This window comes from Neomonachus schauinslandi, chromosome 6 (genome assembly GCF_002201575.2).
Source record: "Neomonachus schauinslandi chromosome 6, ASM220157v2, whole genome shotgun sequence".
NCBI classification, from domain to species: Eukaryota; Metazoa; Chordata; class Mammalia; order Carnivora; family Phocidae; genus Neomonachus; species Neomonachus schauinslandi.
Genome location: NC_058408.1, coordinates 125905398 through 125932409, shown reverse-complemented (window position 1 = coordinate 125932409; position 27012 = coordinate 125905398). Strand labels below are relative to the sequence as shown.

The 27012-nt window shown below is 42.4% G+C and overlaps 2 protein-coding genes and 1 pseudogene across 3 annotated transcripts in view; 2 read left to right on the top strand and 1 right to left on the bottom strand.

Annotated features, from left to right (window-relative positions):
* ENTPD7 (ectonucleoside triphosphate diphosphohydrolase 7) overlaps positions 1-1790 on the bottom strand; it is a gene marked incomplete at its 5' end in the record, with an annotated part of 33791 nt that extends 32001 nt beyond the window's left edge. The window contains one exon of the mRNA XM_021699807.1: positions 1600-1790. Coding sequence (XP_021555482.1) covers positions 1600-1790 — 191 coding nt within the window. The remainder of the gene's footprint in view (positions 1-1599) is intronic.
* A 1582-nt stretch (positions 1791-3372) lies between these two features.
* Positions 3373-9360, top strand: LOC110589470 (annotated as a pseudogene).
* A 12609-nt stretch (positions 9361-21969) lies between these two features.
* Positions 21970-27012, top strand: part of SLC25A28 (solute carrier family 25 member 28) — a 9973-nt gene continuing 4930 nt past the window's right edge. Inside the window, exon 1 of one of the 2 annotated variants that reach the window (XM_021699762.1) lies at positions 21970-22263. In XM_021699762.1, the coding sequence (XP_021555437.1) occupies positions 21973-22263 (291 nt within the window). In that variant the 5' untranslated portion in view covers positions 21970-21972. Of the gene's footprint in view, positions 22264-22381; positions 22573-27012 lie in introns of those variants that run through there. The other variant, XM_021699763.1, reaches the window with a different exon arrangement.

Below are 27012 nucleotides of genomic sequence, written 5' to 3'. Positions count from 1 at the left end.
CCAGAAAGAAACAGAGAAAAAAGACTGGGAAAAAAAAGAATGAACTGTGAGAAAACTTCACATGGTTCAATATATACGTGATTGGAGACACCAAAGGAGAAGTGAAAGAGGTCAGGAAAAAATATTTGAAGAAATAATGGTCAAAATTTTTCTGCGTTTGATCAAAAAGTGTAAGTCCATAGATTTAAGAATCAACAAATCACAAGCAAAAGAATCATGAAGAAAACTATACCAAGGCACATCATAATCAAATTGCTTAAAACCAGTGATAAAATGTAAAAAGCAGCCAGAGGAAAGACACATGATGTACAGAGAACAAGATGTAAGAATTACAGCCGACTTCTCCTCAGAAAGAATGCACTTCAGAAGACAGTGAAGCATCGTTTCTAAAGTAATGAAAGAAGAAAAAGATCAACCTAGAGCTCCATACCCAATGAACATTTTCAAAGGAAAGCAAAATGACTTTTTTGGTCATAAAAGTTAAAAGAACTCACCAACTACAAACTCATACTACCAGAAATGTTAAAGGAAGTCCCTTAGGCAAAATGAACACTATACCAGGTGGCAATATGAACTACAATACAAAGGAATGAAGAGGCCCAGAAATGGTAAATATATCAGCCTTTTTTAATTTTTGAAATCTCTTTAAAAGACAATTAAATGTTAAAAGCAAAAATAATAACAATATATGGTGGAGTTTATAACATATGTAGAAGGAAAATGTATAAAAACAATAGCACAAAGGCTGAGGGGAAGAGATAGAGGTATGTGGAAAGAGGAATTATATTACTTGAAGGTAGTCTATGATAAGTTAAAGATGTATACTATAAACCCTAAAGCAACCATTAAAAAAATTTTTTTTTAATTAAAAAACCCAGAGTTATATCTACTCAGCCCACAAAAGAGATAAAATGGAATATTAAAAATGTACTCAATTCAAAAGAAGGGAGAAAAAGAGGAAAAGCAAACAAAGAACAGATGTGACGAGGAGAAAACAAATAGCAAGATAGATTTAAGCCTAAGCATAATCAATAATCACATGCAATGCAAATGGCCTAAACACTTCAAATAAAAGGCAGACATTGTCAGACTGGATAAAAAGCAGTTACTTATAAAAAGACTAGATAGATATAAAATATAAAGACATAAAGGCTAAAACTAAAAAGATGGGAAAACATCTATAACGATAACACTAATCAAAAGAAAGCTGAATTAATTATATTAATACCAGACTACCAGACTAGTATATTTCAGAGCAAAGAATACAATCAAGGATAAAAAGAATCATTTAATAATAATAAAGGGTTCATTCATCAAGAATACATAATAATCCTAAACATTTATGCATTCAATAAGTCAGCCCACCAAAACAAGAATATAGAAAGATCCTTTCATGGTTAAAATGCACCATCAACATTCCTAAATCAAAAGTGAACTTTGCCAAAATGGGGCTTAATACCTTTATGTAATAAGTGGCATGCAATTCTACTAATAAAAGTGCAGTATTCCCCAAAGGGTCAAAGGTAGTAGTGTGTTAAATGTCAAAATATTTACGACTTCAATGCCAAGTCTGATCAAAGTGACCTAAAGCTGACTCACCTTTCATATTGCCTATCTCGTGGTAATGAAGCACCCCAATGTCGAAAGTCCATGATTAACATAAGTAAAAGGAGACAGGATATGAAGAAGAGTCCTAGGAATGCCACCCGCTGACGTGGAAATGGGCTCACTGTGGGCACAGTGAAGTACCAGGAGGCTGGGCAGAGGTAGGAAAAACTGATCCTGAAATGAGACAAACATTATTAGTATGAAAAGTCTCTACAGTTGAGTGCTAAAAAAAAATGGTTTTTAAACTAGATTAAAGCCCTTCCTAATAAAGGTGCCACCAGAAGTCTATAAATGTTCTCTTAGTGTCAAATTTTAGAAAAGAACCTATATGGTTCATGGTGCTTCTATAAATCAGAAAAGCCTTATCTGCTCTTTTCCCAATATCTGCACTTTTGGGTATAACTGAAAGAATTAATCTCATGTTTATGAAAAGATCGCCAGTCTCCCCGGTCAATCTCACAACACTGAAGAATCAGAGCAACTACAACATTCCCATCAAGAATGACATCAAAAAACCGGATAGTCAGAATACTTATTTAACTAATTAAAAAAATATTTTAATAAGTAATATATGCACATGGTAAGAAAAAAATCAGTTTAAAAGGATACAGTGGAAAATGAGTCTTTTGCCTTAACCCACCATTTCCCACTCGAAGGCAACCACTGGTACCCAGTTTCTATGTATTTTCCCAGGGATATTCCATGTTTACACAAGCCTAAATTTATATAATATATGACAATATACATATGTGTATCTCCATTCCTCTGGTTTTACACTGTATCTACTGTTCTACATTTTTCCCCACTTACTCTATTTGACAACTGTTCCATTTGGTACATATTGATCCACAGTAATCTTTTCTGAAAGTTTCAGAGCATCACAATGTATGGATACACATATTCAACTATGAAGTTCACTTTCCATATTGATTCAAAAGGACCTCAGCCTATTTTCAAAGTTCATTAAAAAAAAAAAATCTTTGTTTAACCTCCTCAAAAAGCACGTAGCTTTCTAAAAGAACATTACATTTTAGCACTTTTCAGATGTCAGCAAGCACTCATTCACTCCATCACCCTGGGGTTACGAGCCAGAAACTATAGTGTCTGCCTTCAAAAAAAATGTCACTTTGATCTTCTTTGCATCCATCCGACCAAGCTGCAAAGTCCAGAAGCAGCACTAGGGCAAACCTCACTTGTAAAAACATCCCAGGGCCCCTCCACCTACCTGCCACCCCCAACTGAGCCCCAAGCTGAGGAGAAAATGTGCAGCCTTACCTAGCCATGGGATCCCTTCAGTGGTCTCTGTGCCTGTCACCTCCTTTTCTTTTTGCCCTGAGAAATTGGTCTCCTTGTCTCAGGCATCTCCTAAGTCTGCAGCCTGTTAAGAGTTCGTTGGATTTCAGGCTCACTTCCAGCAGTGCCCACAGGACAAGCCCTCCAAGGGAAGGCCAAGGCGCCCACCCACTCCAGATGCGTCCGCTCTTGTTCCGGGGCCCAGCTGACGCTAAGCCGACTCTCCGGGAGCCGGGCGTTCTCGAGGCACCGGCGCTCCCCAGGTGGCGGGGTGGGGGTGCCCACTTCCCCTCCCCGCCTATCCCAGCCCCGCGGCCCTCCCGCGCTCGCACTCACAGGTCGAGCGGCCCGCAGGCTCCCTCGGCAACGTTCCGCTGGGTACGGAGCGCTTCCCCCGCGGCCTTTGGCCCAGCCGGAAAGAGGCCTGGGCGGGCGGCGGCGCCACGTCCCCAAGGAAACCGCAGGGAGCCAATGACTGACGGCAGCCCCGGAGAGGGGCCCACCCTCCACCCAGCCCCGGCCGCCGGCGAACTAGCTCCGTCGGCCGCACGTCCGTTCGCCAGAGTGGCCAATCCCCAAGAGCGTTCGGCCGCTAATGCCCGCCCCGGGATTTCGAGCGCGTCCAATCCGGAAGGGCGTCGTGCCGTAGCTCCGCCTGGACGGGCCAGCTGTAGGCGCTCAGGTGAGCGGTGCGAAGCGGTGCAAGGGTGCCCTGCGCCCGCTGCCCTCTCGGCGGCGCGATTTCTCTGCTGGCTGCTTGCTACGCTGCTGCTTCCAGGACTGAGCGGCCCCGGCGGGTGAGTCTTGCAGTGGCCGCGAGAGAAGTGCATCCCTTGCCCACAACCTATCAGAGGTATTGTGTTCACCAACCCTGATCGCCAGAATCAAACCTTCCGTATAGCCTCCCAGACTTCTGTCCCGGCTTCCTTGTCTTGTCCTCCCAGACTTCTGTCCCGACTTCCTTGTCTTGTCCTGTTAGAGAAACATAAATGGGGGACAATATCGTTTACACCGAAGCGCTTATAGTATTCGTTCAACATTGACTGAATGTCTGCTGTGTGCCAGACGTGAGCCGCTGTGTCCCTGCCCTCCCGGACCTTACAGTAATAAATGCAAAGGTAATGTTTCTTTAATGTTTTCCTTCCTTGCTTACACCAGCCGTTTCTCTCATTTCCAGGAGGGTGCCATTTGGACAGGATAAAGTCCAAGTCCTTACAAACGTGGCATATACATGGCGATCCAGGACCCACCCATACAGCATCTTCTGCTGCTCCTCGGCCCCCTTACTATGCTTCAACAACGCACATCTGTGGCTTCTGCCCTCTTAGGCTTTGTCCATTCCGCCTTCTCCACCCTTCCATCTGCCTTGAATATCCTTCCCAGCCTCTTAGCCAAGCCAACTCATACTCATTCCTTACCACTTAGCTTAAGGGTCACCTCCCCTAAAAACTTTACGTGCCCTACAATCCCGTCATATATGCCTGTTGTTTCACTTACCATATTGAATTACAATTTATGTGTCTGTCCCTGGCGACAGAATATGCTTGAGGGCAGGGACTATCTTCCATAGCAATGCTGGGTACTGTCTGGTGCATACAATACAGGTAATGTATGATAAATAAGTGAATGAATGTAGAAATAAATGAAGACCACCCAAATGAGATCAAAAAGAGGCTATCTGTTCTACACCTGTTATAGAAAAGTGGTCAACCACCAACACTTACATCTGGCAGAGACCTAAAGACTGTCAGGGGAATGGGAAAGCTTTAACTGGGGGGGGCGGGGAGAAGGAAGGCTTCATGTATGCCCTGATTTGAGAGTTTTAGCATGGAGAAGCTGGCGGTGGGCTTACTAGGAGCAGGGCATCTTATGTGATTGTTTGTGGGGAGCATATTTGGCTTTCTCTGGTTGGTCCTGAGTTAGAAGGCAGGGAAGCTGATAGTGACCAGTAGTGAGAGCACTAGGCTGTGGGCAGCCTAGTTGGTCATGGGTCACAATTCTAATCATCATATACGGTCTGACATTGTCCAGTTTATATGTTCAGGCTCTCCCGACTATTATTTTTTTCCCTCCATTCCCCTCCCAGCCTGAATGGGCTTTCTAACTTTCCATCGATTCTCAGTGTTCTGTTCTTCTTTGTCCTTCAACCCCTACTCTACTTCAGTGTTATATTTTATCTGGGCCCCCCAAAATCACATTGAGTAGAATAGTTGGATAAAGTTAGGATTAACTATAAAATTATACAAATATCAGGTGTTTATATTATTCCAGAGCTCAGTTCATGTAGTCATGGGGAAAACTCAACAAATGTTTTGGAATATATATATTTTTTTTAATTCATGAGGTTGCCTGCCAACTGTGGAGTTCTGTCTAACCTATGTATATTTCAGTCCACTTGATGGGTGTTTTTGAGTGGAAATAGAATTCCTATTTATGTTTTAAATAGTACTTAATTCATGTGATTTATGAACTGTATTAACTTAGAGCTTGAAGGTGCATTAAAGCATCAACTTACATTTTATAACTACTGTTATAAAACAGAAAAGAAACCCATATTTTAATCCCAACACTTCATTATACTTTCTTTGTCCATTGCATTTGGATAATACTTTCTTCAATAAGTCCATATGCATTCAGAAATTTGTAAAACATGATTCTTTACAGAAGCCTGCAATGCTTATCTGAATAATAGCTCACAGGGCTGAGTTCTGAGGTTCCCAGTCAGGAGGCCAAAAAAAGTAGGTTGAGATCATTTCCCCATCTCATTTGCTGTAACTCTCAACATGTTGAAACAAATTACAGAAATTCATATTTCAAAACCGGTCTTTAACTGCCTTTCAAAGCCTTATCTACAATTACATTTACAATTTTCTCAAGAAGTCCTTGACTCTACCCAGCTCTGAGCAAAATCAGCCATACCAGCCCCACACTCGGTATCAGTTGTCTGTATCACTTTATTTCCCCTCAGTTCTCCTTCATTCTACACTCCATCCTGCCTTAACCTCTAAAGGAGTTGAAGTACTGTGGTCTTCACTCTCCTTTCCAAGTTTACTCACCTCTCTTCATGTGCCTTGTAGGCACCTCGTTGTCCATGACAAAACTCATTGTCTTGCCACTCTTACTTTATCCACCCAAACCTCCTCCATTCATATTCCCAACTTTGATCAACTACCCTGTGACTCACCCAAGCAGAAATTTGCAAGTCATTTTAGAATCTCTTCCTTCTACTTCCTTTTTGCTGTAGGAGAGCAAAATTTGCCCCCCCCCCCCAATGGGTCTCTTTTGCATGTGAATTATTTTAGGCTGATTATTTTTAACAAACAGAAGGCTCAGGAAGAACCTTTCAAAATCCCCCCCAACTGCCTACAAGAATTTGGATACAGGACCTGCCCCAGGAAGGGAGTTAGCACCACAAATGACTACAGTATAATATGAACTAGGTATGGCAGACAGGGAGGAACTCAGCAAAATCTGTTTATTAAAATTCCTCTCTGTGTCCCATTTTTTCTGTCTGGATCAGCAAACATTTGTTTACCACATTTACTCTTTTTCATCTTCCTGTGAATTGTCCTCCTTCCCTTTGAAGTCCCAGCTCAGAATGGCATATAAGCCTCAATTGCCTGACTACCTGTAGGCCTCTTAGTCTCATGGAACTCCCATCTGTATGTAATTAAATTTTATTTTCTCCTGTTAATCTGTCTCATGCCAATTAATTCTTAGATCAGCCAAGAGAATCTTGAGGGGCATAGAAAATATTTTCCTCCCCAACACATATTTCATCCAGTTAGTGACTAGTTGTTCTTAATTCAAGTTTCTAAAATCCTTTCCAAAATCTTCTGATGAAGCGTTCGAGCTGGTGACCCTACCTCCAGACTAATTCCCCTCCTTAGTGCCCCTCCATTCTGATATAGTGAAATATAATCATGCTAATTCCTGTTTTAACATCCTTGTGGTTCCCCATCCCAGTCAGATATAATCCAGATTCCTTAGTATGGTATGGCAGATTCTGCTGACTGCCTACCCAAGAAGCCAACAATCTCTCTTCCACCTTTAACAGAATCCCAATTTTATTCTTATAACCACACTGCTATGGTTGGTCATATGCTTAAAGAGTGCTAGGCTCCAACCCCAGCCCCAGGGAGTAAACTGTGATTGGTCTAAGTCAATCATGGTGTCCCACTCCCTAACCAAATATTGAGCCTGGGCATATGATGCAATTCTAGCCAATGATATTGAAGGGAAGCCAGCTGTTGGGAGGAATGGGAGGAAGAGGGGAAACATTTCTGGGAGAGGTTTTATCCAACTTAAAAAGAGTATAAAAAGTTTACATAATGAGAGTAAGAAGAGAAATCCCTTTTCTGCCTCCAGAAGTAATCTTAAGGATATGATGCCTGGAGCTGCTGTAGCCATCTTACAACCATAGGGTGGGGGAGTCAGGGTGTGGGGTGAGGGGAAGCCTAGAAATAACAGAATAGAAATACAGAAAAATCCTGGGTCCTTATAACATCATTAACATCATTGCTAACTTAACCAACCCAGGAGCAGCCCTACATATGGACTTATTATCTGAGATACTAAATTCATTACTGCTCTCATTTTTAAGTCTGTTGAATCAGGTAGTTCTGTCACTTGTACTCTCCTAATTGATACATGTGGCTTTCAGTGCCTGATATGATCTAGCCCCCAACATCCTCTGAGCTCCCCAATAGGTATTCTCACCCATAACCCTGACATAGTTACAGTTCTCAGAATTGTGCCTTCTCTTACCTCTGAGCCTTTGTACTTGCTATTACTTCCGCATAAATGACTTTCCTTCACTTCTTTACCAAATGAACTCCTGCTTATCCTTCAAAACTCAACTCACATGTCACCTATGAGCTCCCCCAGTCTGCCTACGTGCTTCTTTTTCTCTGGTCTTGTAGCACTTGGCTCATGGGTGCTTCTATTAAGGCAAGAATAATTGTTTTAAAAGCTGGCAGCTTTGTGGGGCGCCTGGGTGGCTCACTTGTTAAGCGTCTGCCTTCGGCTCAGGTCATGATCTCAGGATCCTGGGATCGAGCCCCGCATCGGGCTCCCTGCTTGGCGGGAAGCCTGCTTCTCCCTCTCCCAATCCCCCTGCTTGTGTTCCTGCTCTCGCTGTGTCTCTCCCTGTCAAATAAATAAATAAAATCTTAAAAAAAAAAAAAAAAAAGCTGGCAGCTTTGTGAGTGGACCTGGTACCAGTTGTCCTGATAGGAAGACAGAGTAGCTAGATTTGGGACCTTAATGGGTGTGTTTGGTCAAGGAAAGTGGGATCCGTAGGCTTAGCCTAGGTGGAAGAGGTTTAGACCAAGAAGACTGATTGCTCTGCCTAATAAAATACAGGATTTTGAGCATTCCCTCTAGAGACTAGGCTTGGGAAGCCCTGGTAAAACAAAAAGAAAAAGACATGAAGGAAAAGAGGGACCTGTGCAAGCTGCTAGCAAACAAGACTAAAGAGAATGACCCATGAGAGATTTCCTGCATTATTTCTCTATAGTTGCATCACAAATTACCCAAAAACTTGGCAGCTTAAAACAACAATAAGCATTATTATCTCTCAGTTCCCGTGGGTCAGGAATTTGGGAACAGCTCTGCTCAGGGTCTCTCATTAGATTGCAGTAAAAATGTCAGGTGGGGTCATCTGACATCTTAACTGGGGCTAAAGGATATACTTCTAAGATGACATGCTTGCATGCCTAGCAAGTGGATAGTAGCTGTCAATGGGAGGCCACACTTCTTTTTCACATCATGGACTCTCCCAGGAATGCTTGAGTGTCTTCATGATATGGCAACTGGCTTCTCCCAGAGCCATCTGAGAACAAGCAGCAGGTGAAAACTCTATCCCTTTTATTACCTAGCCTCAGAGGTCACATCTCTTCACTTCTGCTACATTTTATTTGTTAAAAGCCAGTCACTAACTCCCAGCCCACTTTCAAGGGGAGGGCAATTAGGCTCTACCTTTTGAAGGGAGAAGTATCAATTTGCAGACATATTTTTAAATCACCCACAGTCCCTAAGGTGAAGTGGTCAGGGAAACTTCAGATAATAGTATTGACTTCTAGGGTTCGGTTTTGAGTTCTGTGCTATGTTATAATCCTCTCTACAGCCCCATACATTCAGTAAAAGTCTGAAAACATATAGCTGGCTTGGTAGATGGCTTTGAGAAGAAGTTTAATGCCCTGAAGATTCCTGTGCCAGAGAATACATATACTGTCCAGGTGGATGCTGAAGAAAAAGAAGATGTGAAAAGTTATGCTGAGTTTTTGTCTTTCTCAAAGGCCAGGATTGAGGAATATGAAAAAAGAGCTGGAGAAGATGAAGAACATAATTCCAAATGATCAGATGACCATTGAGGACCTGAACGAAGTCTTCCCAGAAACCAAACTAGACAAGAAGAAGTACCCCTATTGGCCTCACAAACCAATTGAAAATTTATAAACTTGAGATGGGGAGAAAGCTCTGGCCCTCATATTATAAATGCTGGACATTAAAAATAACTATATGGTAAAAAACAAGCAAACAAACAAATGACCCAATTATAAGTGGAAGAAGTATTTAGACACGTAACCAAAAAAGATATACAGATAGCAAATAAACACATGAGATGTTCAACATCATTAGGGATGAGGGACATGCAGATTAAAACTACAAGGAGGGGGCACCTGGGTGTCTCAGTCAGTTAAGCGTCTGCCTTCAGCTCAGGTCATGATCCCAGGGTCCTGCGATCGAGCCCCACATTGGGCTCCCTGCTCCGCGGGAAGCCTGCTTCTCCCTCTCCCACTACCCCCTGCTTGTGTTCCCTCTCTCGCTGTGTCTCTCTCTGTCAAATAAATAAATAAAATCTTAAAAAAAAAGAAAACTATAAAACTATAAGGAGATGCTACTACATCCCCACTAGAATGACTATAATCAAAAAGTAATTTGCCAACAATGTGGTACCGTGTGCTGCAATGTCATGAGGACCCTTAGCAGCTCTCTGGAGAGGCCCATTTGGAGAGGAACTGAGGCCTCCTGCCAACAGGCAGTATCAACTTGACAGTTGTGTGAATGAGTCATTGTGGAAGTGGATTCTTCAGCCCCAGTCAAGCCTTCATGTATCTGCAGCCCCTGCTGACATCTTGACTGGCACTTCATGAGACACGCCAAGCCCTAACCCTCCATCTAAACCACTATCATATACCTCACCTGCAGAAACTGATAATAAATGTTTATTGCTGTTTTAAGCCACTATGTTTTATAGTAATTTGTCACAGAGCAGTAGATAACTAATTTACAACCACATAGGATTAAAAGAAATAATATATACGTTGGCTGGTACATAGTAAGCCCTTCATAAAAGTTGGCTGTTATCTTTGTTGTGTAATGCATATATGTTTTTTTTTTTCACTAGCAATTGCAAATTTCTTGCAAAGGAGGATTTCAGTTCATTCCTTTTTTTTTTTTTCTTTTTGCACTCTCCCTCTCCTCATCTTTGTTAGCCCCTCAGCACAGTGCTGGGCACTCATACAGCTGAAGCCCAGTAAGAAACTCAAAGGGAGGCAATGAAATCCAAAGGTGAAACAGTTTTATCTTTGTCACTATAAGGATAATTTTCCACTACCTGAAATATTTGATTAACCCCTTTGTTACAATTAATGTAAACACCTGGGCTTTTATATGTTATTTTGTAATGAATAAGCTGTAAAGGCAAGGAAGACTAAGGGATGAAGAGAAAAGATTTGATTAATTAAAAGGAGATAATGAAGAAATGAGCATTGGATAAGGCAGAGACCAGGTAAGAGGGTCAGGGATGTGCCTGTATAAAAAAAGAGTAAAAAAATGGGAATTGGACCCAGAGGACAACCAGGAAAACCACCCTGATAAATCAGGGCTTCAAGGTTCATGAGTTGGAGACCCACATCTGCTGCCATAATTTGTTGTTTGTTGGTAATTATGTTGTTTCTATTGTCGATAATGTTTGTTGCCTCCATAACTGTGGCCAGTTACTTTGAGAATATATGCCATATTTATGAAGGATTCAACACCACAGAGCATTAAAAATACATCATATCTACTTAGATAAATAACCTAAGCCTCATCCCCTGCTGATAGCTTATCTTCTTTGTATGTCATGGACAATAGACCTTTACATTCTTTGATAATATTCAAGGGAAGTTTTGTAATTCTAGCCATTTTACCTAAGGAATTAAAGATACTTAAATCTACTCTTTATGGTATGAAGTTCATACCGTAATTGAGGATACACATGACATGGACCTGAAGTAAGAATATTATTGTTCAGAGAAAAGCAGGCTTTGTGAGATATCACACATTTGGTGCTCTAGTCTAGCAAAGGACAGTGACTAGTCGTGGTTTCTTGGTCAGCAGTTAGGTGACATGTTGCCAGCAATTTCTGTGATAGCTGGATGGACAGTCAAAAAGGAAAAACAGGTAATAATTATAATGATAGTGATAGTGATCAACCTTTGTCAAGTTCTAACTATATGACTGATATTAGAGTAAATTTTATTCTTTTTCTGATAGAATCCTGAGACAATCCTATAAAATACATGTTATTACCCTTTTACAGATGAGGTAACTGAAGCTTAGGTCAAATCATGGAACTTCAGCTCCTCCTTCTCATTTTCTAACAGTCATGACCAAGGTAAAGTCAGGATGAGTCAGAGATAAGCCTCTTGTTTCTAACTTAAAAAAAAAAAATCATTTTAACTAACTCTATTTTGGTGGTTTATTACCTTGATCTAAAAAGGCAGCTGACTGTGGTTAAGTTTTCAGGCCTGTGTTTGAAGCTTGGTTTCATTACTTACTATGTGGCTTTGAAGAAGTTATATTCATTTTCTTATCCATAAAATAAGAATAATGACTCAACTTCCAGGGTTGCTGCCCTCAATCTTTCTTCGCAGCCAAAGTGACCTTTCCAAAACGCAAAATTGACCATGTTATCTCACTTCAATTTAAAATTCCACAATGGGATCCCATTTTTCTTAATATAAACTGATTCCCTTAATATGACTTCAGAACCTCTCATGGTGTGGCCCCTAGTCACTCCCAGGCTTATCTCAAAACCGCTTCCCCTAGCCCTGAACCACTGGCTCAATCCTCTCATTACAGGACTTTTGTAATATGGTCTTCTTGTCCAGAAGGCTTTGCCTCCCTTATGCCTTTTACCACCCCCGTCTGACTTAGCTTAATTAACTGTCCATATCTTTAGGATCCTATTTCAGATGTGACCTTTTAATAAACTCCTACAAAGTAGTGACATGAGCTTTTTCCAGTCCTGTCTCCTCAACTCACTGTAGGGCCTGTCTCTTCCAAGGGTGCTTCCCAAAATTAATGCCAAGATTAGGACAGGGATGAGTTTTGCTAGCACCCTGTTGGGTGGTGTCCCTGGTTACAACTGCCAGGACACCTGGGAAGGTTAGGCCTTGGGCTGGAGGGAGCCAGTGAAAGAACTGCTACTCACTGGTGTCTCTGTTGGTTAAGTATCTGACTCTTGGTCTGAGCTTGGGTCTTGATCTTGGGGTCATGAGTTTGGGCCCCGCGTTGGGCTCCGCGCTGGGTGGGGAGCCTACTTAAAAAAAAAAAGTAAAATTTATTGGACTGTACCTCTTCATAGATGGATGGGGCTTTTAGAATATTTTAGATTACATCATGGATCATTAGATGACTGTTATCTTTTGATAGAGTGAGATGGAGTGCATCACCAATTCTTGTCCTATTTTTTGTTATTATAGGTAGGTGCCAAGTAACATTTTTACAAAAATAAGTGAATGCAAAACAAAACAAAAACAAATAAATGAATGAATGGAGCTTTGCCAAATCTTTGTCACAATTTTTCCATCTCCTTAAATTTTGTAAAAGGATTAGGAACCATCTCATTTGCAAAAGGATGTGTTACTCATGTGAGTAATCATTTTTTCAGTGTCTGGAAGTGACACCAAAGTCAAGTGACTATTAGTTGTTCTTGTTTCTCTTTCCCTTAAAGCTATTCTGGTTTTGGAGTCAAAACACCACAAAATTGGTTGTGTTTCATAATTTTTCTTGTTGATTATGAACAAAGACCTATTTCAATTATTTAGGTCATATTAAAGTGCCTTAAGGAGACATTACAGATGGATAGAAATTGGTATAGTAAAAATATTATATACAGGTTTGTAATTTCATTTCAAGATTTAAAGTTTAAAATTATACATTTGATAGAATTAAAAGAACATGTCACCATCTGAGAAGGAGATATTCTAATTAAATGAAATGATTTCTTCAAGTTCAGGGCATTATATCTTAAATTATATTTGTGGTACACTTTGTCTTACCAGGTACATAAGTAGATGCTTTTCAAAGTGAAGTTTTAGGGGCGCCTGGGTGGTTCAGTCGGTTAAGCATCTGACTCTTGATTTCAGCTCAGGTCATGATCTCAGGGTCATGATCTCAGGGTCGTGAGATAGAGCCCCACGTCTGCTTGAGATTTTCTCTCTCCCTCTGCTCCTCTCCCTGCTCGTGCCCCCCTCCAAATAAATAAATAAAATCTTTAAAAAAATAAGGGTGCAGTTTTACTTTGTGTAAATAAACAGCAAAAAGAAGAGAAGGTATTATATGACTGTTAGGTGCAGGGCTTACAAAAAAGTGTAAAAATAATTGTTTGGGGGCATTATTTCCAGAATTTACATGTTCCTGTCAAAGTAATAAGGATATGATAGAAATGTATAAATGAGCATGAAAATGAGTGGCAATACGGAGACTGGTGCCCAGATAAGAGTGACTACAGTATTTTTTTTTCCTGTGTCTGTTTCAACTCAATTTGAGTATGAATTGAACAGAAACTTTCTATTAGACAAGAACCAGTGAAGCAAAGTAATTTTTCTGGATTTTTGCCTATGAGTCAGAGGTGAGATAATGTTTGTTTCTTAGATCAAAGTTAGTAATTTTCCTTGTTTTGGCTTTTTTTCTTTCATAAACAAGATCCTTTAGGAGAAACTTTAAGAGACAAGAATGGTGTGATTGCAGTAACTACCCCCCCCCATAGATGTGCAGAGGGTTACAGTTTATTGCTTAAAGGATGATGAAACTGGAGTTCCACAAGAAGATACTCTTCAACGTATCTCAATTAGACCTTCTGGTGTGTTAAGAACAGCTTTATAGAGATGTAATTTATTTACCATAAAATTCACCCAATTCAGTGGGTTTTAGTATAATCATAGGGTTGTGCAACCATCACAGTATAAATTGAAAACATTTTCATCAACCAAAAAGAAACTTTGTATCCACTAACAATCGATGCCCAGATCTTTCACTTTTGTCCAAGATAGGTTTTCTACAAGTTGATGTAAGGCAACCTAGGAATTATATAAAGACTGGTGTAGAGCTGCTGTTTGGAGTTACAGAGGCACAAACATTTGAGAGGATATTGAGGTCCTAGTTTCTTCAGCTCATCTGTGGGGTGCTAGCCAATCTTGTCTTTTTACAATTGAGGTGAAAGTCATGTAACATAAAAGTAAACCATCTTAAAGTGAACAATTCAGTGGCATTTAGTGTATTCACAATGTTGTGCAACCAACACCTTTACCTAGTTCCAAACCATTTCATCACCCCCAAAAGGTGATGTACCCTGTACCCATTTAGCACCTTCTCATCACCCCCACCCCGACCCCCCACCACCGGCCTTGGTAACTCCCAGTCTGCATTCTGTCTCTACAGAGCCACCTCTTCTGGATATTTCATATGAGTAGCTTCTTTCATTTAACATATTTTCAAGGTTCATTCACATGGTAGTATGTGTCACTCCTTCAGTCCTTTCTACAGTGGAATTATATTCATCTTGTGTATGAATACAATTTGTTTACCCATTCTTCTGTTTATGGACACTTAGACTGTTTCCACCTTTTGCCTCTGTGAAAAGTGCTGCTATAAACAAGCATATACATGTACTTGTTTAAGTACTTCTTTTCAATATACCGAGGAGTGGAATTGCTGGGTCATTCGGTAACTCTATGTTTAACTTTTTGAGGACCCGCTAAACTATTTTCCACAGTGGTTGAACCATTTTACAGCCCCAGCAGCGACGTGTGAGGATTCCAATTTTTCCACATCCTTGTCAACACGTATTTTCTGTGTTTTTTATTATAGCCATCCCAGGGGGTGTGAAATGGTATAGCCAATAATCTGTTGACAAAAGAAAATGAGTATGTTTTTAGTACAAGCCTGAATAAATACTCAAGAAAAAACAAAATATGAATTTACTTTTGACATATTTCCTTTTAGTTGAAGGCATGATGTTGATCTGTGAAAGTTAAACAGGACTTTCCCTATTCTTACAGAAATTATGCAAAATATAAAATTGAGACCAAAGTTGAGACATGAGTAAATGAAGAGCATCACTCAGCTTTCTTGTTTCTTACTAGAGGGAGCGTTGCACTTTGTAGCACATTATTACTTCCCAGCATACATTTTTATAAATCTTGACTATCCTTGCCCCAAGATAAACAGACCTTACCAGGAGTGTGTCAGCTAAATGAAATAAGGCACTACTTCTTTTAACATTTAATTATGCTCTTTTTGCTTTATTCTAAGGGGACTCTCCCTCGGAAACAATGTATTCTTTGATAACAGGGGTTGGACTAGGTGATGTGATTAAATTAAAAACCCTTTACTCCACTGCACAATATATATGTACACCAAATATCCCACAAGGACCAAAATATCCATTTCTAAAGCCATGTTTTGCCCTAATTGAAATATACGTAAGCCAGAGAAAGACATGAAATCTACAGTTGTGCCTTGATTGAAGGGGCCCTTGCTAGCACCAGGACCACTCAGCTACCTGGAGGTCTGTATGTCCCAGGGCAATGAACTGTAGCAAGGTGGATAAGTGAAGGCACACTTCTTTCATAAGGTGGGAGGACAGACTAAGAAACAGGAGGAAGGAGAGATGTTTCAAATGCTTTCTCAGATGAATTTTAGCAAAGATGCCGAAGACAGGGAATAACAAATTGATTCCCTTGAAACCGCTCCCACCCCCCTCTTGGAACATCTTCCTGTGCACACTCTCCATTTGTAAACTGCTCAAACACATAATGTCTTCTTATGCCTTCTGTCCTCACTGATTGCCCCATCTCTGGATTCCTACAGCTCTTAGGGTCTACTCTTCATAATTTAGGAATCAGTTTCTCTTTAAGTGACTGTAAAGAAGTCAGTCTAATTTTCATGTGTGGCTGCTGGAATCAATCTCATTCTGTATAACACGCACACCTCATATGGTCATGCGGGATGGCAGTTCAGGGAAGAGGGTAATGGTCATGTAAGCTGGAAGGAGCAGTGGGACTTGTTTTGGACCTTCAAGAATGAGAATTTTGATAAGAACAAAGGGTGAATTGCATTCCAGGGATGAGGATGTGTCAGTTAGGATATAAATCTGATGCTGTAACAAAGATTCAGACTAACAGCAACTGTTTAAACAAGTTCTCTCATGTACCAGAACATGAGGTACTACTGTTACTGCCCATAAGGCAGCAGGTCTCTTCTACCTTTTGCTCTGCTACCTCAAGTAGGGGGCCTTGTCTCATGGCCAAAAATGGTTGACATCTTCTGGGCTGTATTCTCAATGACAAGAAGGGAGAACATGGGGGGGGAAATACTCAGAGAACATCATCTTTCCCTTTATTTATTTTCATTTTTTTAAATAATTTGAGAGAGTGAGAGAGTATGAGCTGGGGGGAGGGGTAGAGGGACAAGCAGACTCACCGCTGAGTGAGGAGCCCGACGCGGGGCTCCATCCCAGGACCCTGACTGAGATGATGACCTGAGCTGAAGGCAGACGCTTAACTGACTGAGCCACCCAGGCGCCCCCATAATCTTTCCTTTTAAAGGCAGAACCCAGATATTTCATGCCACTTACACTCACATGCCTTCAGATAGCACTTAGTCACATAGCTAACATTAGCCGTAGAGGTAGCTGGGGGAAATATGGACTTCAGCTGGACTTTTAGCTCCAAGCTAAAACTCGGGGTTTCTATTACTAAAGAAAATGAGACTCAGTAGTGAGACAATGAATAGTCTCATAGGTAGAGGTAAAAAAAGAAAAAAGACAGTATAGAAGGGAGAATATGGAAATGATTACCCTAGGGATATAAGAAAATAAGACTGTGCAATGCCCGACTGAGGAGCTGCAGGTATAGGAGCTGAGGGCTTATAAAGAAATATCTCCAAGGAACTTCTTTGCTTGCTAATTGGTTTAGGGAAGTTAAAGTGCTGGTGAGATGTAGGGTAGTGTGTGTAGATGTGTTAAGAGTGGTATATCATATAGTCAGGATGGGTTCTTTCTATTCAAAGTGTGGTCCAGGGTCTAACAGCATCAGCGTCACCTGGGGACTTGTAAGAAATGCAGAATCTCAGACCCCACTACAGAATAACAATCTGCATTTTAACAAACTCTTCATTAGTGATAACACTAATATCACATTAAAGTCTGAGTGGCAGTGGGCTAGATTTTGCTATGGTATAGAATTATCCTAAAATCTGTTTTAAAAACAAAGATTATGGGGTGCCTGGGTGGCTCAGTCATTAAGCGTCTGCCTTCAGCTCAGGTCATGATCCCAGGGTCCTGGGATCGAGCCCCACATCGGGCTCCCTGCTCGGTGGGAAGCCTGCTTCTCCCTCTCCCACTCCTCCTGCTTGTGTTCCCTCTCTCTTCTGCTCTTTCTCTCTCAAATAAATAAATCTTAAAAAAAAAAACAACAAAGATTATTTCTTACTCATGGTGAACGTCCATCTGGGAGGAAGGGGGTGGCAAGTAGGCGACTTTGCTTCATCATCTTCACCAGGGCCTCAGGCTGATGGGACCTTCTAAACATCACCAGTCATGTGGCAGGGAAAGTTAGTGTGTGGCTCTCAGGCTTCTCTCACATTTCATTGGTCAAAGCAAATCCACAGCCATGCCTATCATTAAGGAGGTGGGAAGAACAATCCTACCATGTACCTGGAAGGATGGGAATCAAAGTACTGATGAAGCCAGGGGATCCCAGAGGTAGTGAGGACATTCAACGGTTATTACAATATAGATGTGAAGGGATCAGATACCGGGGAAGTATATCAATTGGAACGAAAAGGAAAGCACAAACAAAAGAAACATTTCAGAGTATTTCTGAAGGGTAGCTACAGAAGACTCCCAGCTTTAGAGTCTGATTGGGTAGAAAAGAAATATTTTGGAGGAATTGGTTGGGGTGGGAAGTTCAAAGGCTAAATTTGGAATGAACATGCCAAGTCATGCCAGAAATTAAGGTGGATATTCATCCAATCTCATCCTGTGTCACTCCCCCTTTCTAACTTTCTGTTCCTTCATACACCAACCTTGTTCTCACCTTAGGGTTGTTGTACCTACTGTTTCTTCTGGAATGCTCTTCTCTGGGTTCATCATGAGCTCCTGCCTGTCATTTAGTGTCATCTTCTCAGAAAGGCTTTCCCTGGCCCAATAAATGTAGCCACCTAGTCACACTTTATCACATCTCCCCATTTCAGTTATCAGAATAGTACCTAGAGCTAACTGGTATTTTTGTCTATCCCCCTCCCCTCATTAAAAAGCAAGCTCCATGAGAGCTCCATAGACTGTGTCCTGTGTCACCAGCTTCAAGTACACTGCCAGGCACAGAACTGGTCCTCAATAAATATTTACTGAATGTTCACATGGAAATTTCAGTTAAGAAGTATGCAATGAACCCCCCAAAACAAAAAACCCAGTTAAGAAATGGGCAGAAGACATGAATAGACACACTTCAAAAAAAGACATCCAGATGGCTAAAAAAAGATGCTCAACATCATTCATCATCAAGGAAATCTAATCAAAACCATGATGAGATACCATCTCACACCCATCAGGATGGCTAAAATTAACAAGAAACAACAGATCCTGGTGAGCATGCAGAGAAAGGGGAACCCTCTTGCACTCTTGGTGGGAATGCAAACTGGTGCAGCCACTCTGGAGAACAATATGGAGGTTCCTCAAAAAGTTAAAAATAGAACTACTCTATGATCCAACAATTGCACTACTAGGTGTTTACCCGAAGGATACAAAAATACAGATTCAATGGGACACATGCACCTCGATCTTTATAGCAGCATGATTAACAATAGCCAAACTATGAGGAGAGCTCAAATGTCCATTGACTGATGAATGGATAAAGAAGACATGGTTTGTATATACAATGGAGTATTAGTCAGCCATGGAAAAGAATGAAATCTTGCCATTTGCAATGACATGGATGGAACAAGAGTGTATTATGCTAAGTGAAATAAGTCAGAAAAAGACAAATACCGTATGATCTCACTCATATGTGAAATTTAAGAAAGAAAACAGATGAACACATGGCAACGGTGAAAAGAAAAAAAGGAGGGAAACAAGCCATAAGACACTCTTAATAGAGAAACTGAGGGTTGATGGAGGGAAGAGGGTGGGTGTGGCTATATGGGTGATAGGTATTAAAGAGGGCACTTGTTATCATGAGCACTGGGTGTTATATGTAAGTGATCAATCACTTAATTCTACTCCAGAAGCCAATATTGCACTGTATGTTCACTAAAGTTTAAGTTAAAAGAAAGAAAGGAAGGAAGGAAGAAAGAAAAAGAAAAGAAAAGAAAGAAAGAAAGAGAGAAAGAAAGAAAGGAGAAATATAGGTCCAATGGGGAAAACAGATTTGGAATGGTTAAGTTTCTCTAAGGTATTGAAGATGAACAAGAAGCATTAACCCTTTAGGAATGTTTTCCCTCGGTGTTTAGAGAAGTGTAGGAGACTGAGAAGTCTAAAACGTAGAATAAGTGGTGCCTAAGAAGGAAAAAATTTCAGTGAGGGATGGGTCAGTGGGGGCAAGAGGGAATAAGAAAAAGACTATTGCATTTGGAAAGGTCATTTGTGGCCACTGAATAAAGGAGTGAAAATGTAGGGGTTGGGGCGCCTGGGTGGCTCAGTCCGTTAAGTTTCTGCCTTCCGCTCAGGTCATGATCTCAGGGTCCTGGGATGGAGCCCCGCATGGGGCTTCCGGCTCAGCAGGGAGTGTGCTTCGCCGGCTGCCCCTGCTCGTGTTCTCTCTCTCTCGCTCTCTCTCTCAAATAAATAAAATTTTAAGAAAAAAAAAATAAGAAAAAAAAACTTAAATATAGGGGTTAAGGAGAGAAAGGATATAGCAGGTATAGCTCATTACTGTAGTAGTTGGGCAGTAGAGGGAATTAGTACTCTAGCAAGATTCAGTGGTTTATCTTTTGAGGAGACCTACTCATTTCTCAAGGGAAGCGAGCTAGAGAAGAGGGAAGATGTAGAGAAGGGTTCTTAACCTAAAGATCATGAACCCCTAGGTGTGTGCATGGGGGGTGGAGGGAAGAGGATTTGTAGTTTCCTTACTTTCGCAAAGGTCCAGACCCAAAGGTTAATAACCATTGCTAAGAGAAAGAGAATAGATGAGTAAAACAGTTAAAAACAAACAAAAACCCCCAGAGGCCCAGAGAAGGGCTTGGCTTTAAAGAAAAAAAGGAAAGCCTCTTCCTTAAAGAAAAGCTATACCGAGATGGAGAAGTTCACAACTCCATCATCATCTCGGTAAAATAGGTAGTAAGGACAGAGCTGGAAACACTGGGGAGGCTTGTGCAAACACGCTCCAGAGAAGGGATACTGAAGCAGGGACTACGGAGGAGCGGAGAAAGCTCCTGCGTTCCTCAACAGAGCCGGCAACCCTCGTGTAGCTCCCGCGCAACGTCACGGCCCAGGAGGTGGTGCTCCAGGCTGGGAATCGCTGGCATTGTTCCTTAACCAGTGAGTGCCCCTCTCAAACTCTGGCCGACCCGCCCGACCAGCCTGGGAGAGACAGCGGTCTTATCACAAAAGGCAATCACCACCAGGCAGTGGTGGTCATCAGTGCGTCAGCTCAGGGAAAAACTCTATGTCGGAGCTTCTCCATAGTCGCCGTACTTTCTGTGCTGTTTGGGCAGCTGCCTCCAGACCGGCCTCTCCACCTGTCGTCATCTCTGAATCATCCCGCCCCATTTCGACATCTCTTTTTCCTGCCTCCAGCTCTCGGCCTGGCGCAGGACCCAGCGACAACGGGCCCCGAGAACTCATTCATTCAACAACCGCAGGGTTTACTGGGCGACTTCGGGTGCAAGCCCAGGGCGGCACGCCGGGGCCTGAGGAGCACAGGGCCCTCAGGAGTCGGCTCGCGCGCGGCATGGGGCGGGGAGACAGCACGCCAGATCCAACCGGAGTCTAACGGGCCTCCGCCCGCATGTCGCAACAGCTTCCCGGACAGGCCCGCGGGCCGCGCCAGGGTATACCCGGCCCAAGCTGGCTCCACCTCACGCCAGCCCGAGATCCCGCGGGAACAGAGCTCTTGGGCCAGGGCCGCCCGCCAGCCCGCGACCCCGCGTGTCTGGGGATTTGGGGGCCCGCGCTCGAACGCAGTTCTAACGGCTGACTGCAGCGGTTTGACCTTGAAGGCCTGGCACCCCCCCACCCCCACCCCGAGAGAACCCCGCCTGCAGCACCCGCAGCTCCCCAGGCGCTAGTCTGGGGCCCAAATCCGCTCTCTCTCGCCCCTGGGCTCTTCGCTCTCTTCCCGTAGCCAATCGGATCCCGACGTGGTGAGGGCCAATGGCCGCGGTCAAAGTATCAAGAGTGGTTGAGCCTATCAAAGTTCTCCCTTAAGTTTCTCCCGCCCCCAAGAAAAGTCAGTGGGCGGGTTGTTCTTATATGTTGGCCAATCAATGGCCAATAAACAAGAAGCTTCCAAGATCAAAGGGGAAGGGGTGGGACCTAAACCGTAGCAACGCCGCAGGGCGGAGGAATGACAGGCAACTTCTCTAATACCACAGACATCTTTTTCCTACGTAAGCAAAGGGGCGGGGCTAACTTGGCGGCCGCACCAATGGCTGGCTGAGGGGTGTGTCCTTGAGTCAAGCGGGAGCCGGAGGCCCCGGGCTCTCTGGGCCGCGCCTGAGGCGGACACGACGGGGCTGGGGGGCGGTGGCGGCAGCGGCAGCGGCGGCGAGGGTGGGCGCCGCAGCTGGCCCGGGTGGATGGAGTTGGAGGGGCGGGGTGCTGGCGGTGTGGCGGGGGGGCCGGCGGCTGGGCCGGGGCGGAGCCCCGGGGAGTCGGCGCTGCTGGACGGGTGGCTGCAGCGGGGCGTGGGCCGGGGGGCCGGCGGCGGGGAGGCCGGGGCCTGCAGGCCCCCGGTACGGCAGGATCCGGACTCCGGCCCGGACTACGAGGCGCTGCCGGCTGGAGCCACTGTCACCACGCACATGGTGGCGGGCGCCGTGGCAGGGATCCTGGAGCACTGCGTGATGTATCCCATCGACTGCGTCAAGGTGAGACCTGGACCGGCTCCGAATCCGACCTGGGGCTGACCCCACCCCTGGGTCCTGTCCAGAGCCAGGATCCCGGTCGAGAGCCGGAGCCGACATGGGTTTCTTCCTGGCTCCTGCCACCGCCACACGATTCGACCGATACTCCATGCAAGCAAGGTCCCGGCTGGGAATGGAACCCACCCAGGAACCAGGACCCATTTCTAACCGTCAGTGAGATCTGAATCGGGACTGTGGAAAGAAAATCTGTCAGCCAAAGTCCTGGATCCTAGCTGGGACTAAACAGGAATAGGGTGGGATGGGATGGAACAGGTAAGTAATACTGACTTGATTTAAGGTGAAGCCAACTGGGGTGAATCAGACCCTGAATAGGATCTTAATGGCTTGAGATGTTCTCTGGGCGAGTGCTTTTACAAGCTTCTTGCTGTGTCTACCCTTAAAAGTGATGGGGCAGGAACCGAAATCTGATATCTCTCAGCAAGATGAAGTATTTACTTATTAAATCTTAGCCCATGAGTGACTGGAAATCATTTGTGCAGTCAGAATTCATAGTTCCAGACTGGAAGTAATTTGGGAAAGACCATGTTCAGGAAAAGGTTTCGGTTTCTCTGCAGCAAGCATGATACCCCACCTATTTCCTGAACGTGAAACCTAAACTGGGATTAGGATTTCGTATGTGCAGGGAGCACATCAGCCCCCAAACAAGAGATGGACCTGACAGTGTATTTCTTTAGCCATGTGAAGTTGACAAAAGGGGAGAGTTGCCTAGAAGGGAAGCGTGATGATATTGAAAATGAAAGGGGAGCAACATGAAGGCATGATTCCTGTGAACCTAAAAACTAGTTGTAGCCACAACCAAGCAGACTGGTTAGTGGGTAAAGAAGTCAGGTGCTTCTGAAGAAAGCTAGGTGAAGAGGGGAACAGGTTGTTCTTTACAGTTCTTATTCTTGTGCATTAGCAAAGGTACCAACCTCTAAAAGTGAGGACTAAATTGAATGAAAAGTAAATTCCAGGGGACTGTTGAAATAAATGTATTGACAGAGACTGACACCTCCTTTACATGTTAAGGGTAATAGTCAAACAGTATCCTCACAGCTCTTTGATGTGTGTTTTTTCCTCAAATTAGGAAAATGTTACATATTCAAAAGGAGAGAGTATTGAGTTGGGAAATACAAAGTCGTATCTTTTCTGCTTCTCCCTGGTTCTGGTACTCACATGTTTTTTTTGTTTTGTTTTTGTTTTTAAAGATTTTATTTATTTATTTGACAGAGAGATAGAGAACACAAGTAGGCAGAGGGAGAGGGAGAAGCAGGCTCCCCGCAGAGCAGGGAGCCCGATGCGGGACTCGATCCCAGGACTCTGGGATCATGACCTGAGCCGAAGGCAGCCGCCCAACCGACTGAGCCACCCAGGCGCCCACATGTTTTCATTAGTAGTGTGAATGAATAAATGGGGAAAGTGCTCATTAAGCTTTGTGACTGACATTGAGTTGATAGTTTTCTAGCACACTGCAAGGCAACTCCTACCAATAGTCATACCTATTGAAACTGGTAGATGCACTTGGTTAAAATGGATATTAGAATTTTAAATACCCTTGTCAATTGAGAGGAATAGAAACAAACAGTAAAATCCATGCGAGAGAAGTAAGAGGATGGTTAATGCTCTAACAGTATTAAAATGTAAAGTGGATAAGTACAAATAAAAAAGATTCAGACATTTATATAGTAAAGTCTAGGTTGAATGACTGTGAGTTGTTAATGCTATATATCAAAAAATTAAAATGACCAAACTGCAAAGTAAAGTAACTTCACTATACTTAGACTGTGAGTAGAGAGCAGGGTCTAGGGTGCTATGTTTCAGGATGTATCAAATGAAAACTAGATCAAAGAAAGCAATGGAAATTATTTAATGACTTGAAAAATACAATGTAATAATGTGACTGACTTAGAAATATTACTATAACTTATCAACTTAAAGTGTTGTCCCATTACCTTGGGAGGCTATCTCCTTATTCCATATCTTTACATAATATTGTTGCTGTAAATATTTTATAGATTTCCTCTGCTAGAAATGCCTCCAGAATATTTGGGTGAATATTCTTAAAGAGGGAAAAGCTTTGCCCTGTGACAAAATGGAGTTGTTTGTTTGGTTTTTTTTTTAGTAACAGACCATTCAGAATAAAAAATGACAGATAAGTGGAAGATCAAAATGGGTAATACTGATTGGAGACAAAGAGAAGGTAGGACCAGAAAGCAAGGAGACTGATTTATTCTTGCGGCTGATAAACCCACTGAGGGAACACTTCTGAAAGAGGAGTTCCAGAAATATTTTGCATAATCACAGCATTGCTGGAATAAGTTACTTCTAGCCTTCCAAGGTAACTGTTTTGAAGAACAGTTCTTATTCATTTACATAAACTTTGAAGTGTTTGTTTTTAAAAAAATTAGTCATATGACACTACAGTCATGCCTCAAAGCCCTATATTAAAGAAATAATTATTTGATCCAGAGGGGAAAAAGTGCTCAAGAGGCTTCAAAGATACAAAAGCTCATTTTAGAAGAATCATTTTCATTTGCCATTAATGCTGGGATTTAAATGACTAGAGGGAACAGCTAGGTTGTAAGATTTAATGTCAGTAGGATGTTAGACATTGTTGTGCAGACATGAAAGTTCAGATCTCTTCCTTCAGAAAGGACTTCCCAGTTCACTTGTCCCAGGGCTTCCCAGTTCCTCTTTCACCTAAATGGTGGTGGAGAAGAAGAGCAGCCCAACCATCCCGAAGACTAGAGGCAGGTATCTGAGTTGGAGCCTAAACAGCAACCACCGTGTTTGCAAGTGAAAGTCGACACTGCCTCTTGGCGTGCAAACCTGTGCACCCCAGCCACTTACCAGGGTCAGGTTGATTTAAAGTATCGTTGGGAGGAACCTAGCATAACCTCACCAGGCCATAGTTATTCAGCCAACTGTTTATATGGTCACAATAGGGAGGTTTGGGAGCCCAAATATATCCCAGTTTTCCTTTTCTGGGCCTCAGAGGCAAACACCAGACTATCTATAGGGATAGGCTCCGCAGCCAAAGTAGTCAGAATCTTCTCACAATCATCTGGCTAAGTACCCACCTGTCACCAAGGTTTGTTTTTTTTTTACTTTTTGGCTTTGTAATGGTGACATAAAGAATCTACTTACAGAATAAGTTAAAGAGAGAACGAGCAAGGGAAATCTTTTCCAAACTCCAGATGTAAACGGTTATCTGTACACATTCACCAATGAAAGGTTAGGAAACATTGGCTTATGTGACTTTCTTGTATCTAATAATAATACTGATTATTCGATAAATGGCACTTGTTTTTGTTTGCCAAGCACTAACTGATGTTCCTTACATATATTTATTCATTTAATCCTTGAAGTAATTTCACGAAGTATACATCATTTTCATTATTTCACAGATGAAGAAAAGGAAGCAAGTTAAGTGGCACCATCATGATTTGAACGCAGTCTGACTCTCAGGCCTTCCATGCAGCCTCCCAGAAGTAGATTTCCAGAGCCAAGCAAGGCACAGAGTTTCACAATAGTGCTCGTTCCTCAACATGACCTCCAGATTAATAGCTGGACATAAAAATCATTATAGCCACAGAGACACTTTAAAGTAAAAACAAAAAAATACAAAATTAAACCTGATTTCCTAGTGGCTAAGAACCAGTTAGTTGCCTGCGTACAGTTGCGAAGTGATGTGTACAAGAGACAACACTGCCATAATCTATAAATTCTACGACATGAACAAATATGTCCAAGAATCGTGTTTGGATACGATAAAAAGCCTTTTATTTCTAGTGCTTCATAAACTACCAATGGCTTTTACATGCCCTCTTTGAATCCGCACAACAGCCCCATGAGCCATTCCTAGTCTCATGTAAACTCAGGTTAAGTGACAAAACCAAGACCACACATCTAGCAAAGCAGGGGCTCAGACTCAGGCTTTCTGACTCATATGTGGCTTGTCTTTTACCAAACCACTTATCTCCCTATTACTTCATTTCACTTTTCTTCAAAGCCAGTGTTTGTTTGTTTTTTTAATAATTAAAGGCTATTCATAAACTTGTAGAGATTTCATTTTTCTCCAAAGGAAAGATTTATTGGCTCACACATTTGGGGAGCCATATTGATTTTCTATTTGGCATAGCTTATGCCTGGGTCCTTTCCATAGGGTATAAGTAGAATTGTGAGTTAGAAGTAGAGGTGTGTATAAAATGTTCAAAGTAACTTTTAGTCCAGGTTTCTCTTGGGGTTGAAAGATGCCAAATCTCTGAGGCCAGACCTTTCGAGGCTGGTTGCCCAAATAATTCCACTGACTTCAGCAGAGCAATGCAATTTCTGAACAGTCTCCCTATACAAGATCAGTTTCACACAAACCTATGGAAACCAGACGGAGTTTATCTTTATTAGCAGCCGTAGCCAGCAAAAACCTGTAGTCACTGAATAACTCCTCTAATGGATTCTATACCCCTCGGTGATATGAAAGATTCATAAGCATATCCTTTATTGGAAATTTATGGTGTTTGTTTTTTTTTTTTTGAGAAGTAGAATGAATGTGTCAGATTGTAAAAAGTGATACTGTATTTCTGATTGAACTTGCAGTAATTAACCTTTTAAGCTTCCAGTTCTTTGTTAGTAGCAAGCAGGAGAAAATAACTTTAGAGGAATGTGGATTGCTTGCAGCTAACTAGGACCTGTTAATCTGGTTAGTTGTCATCC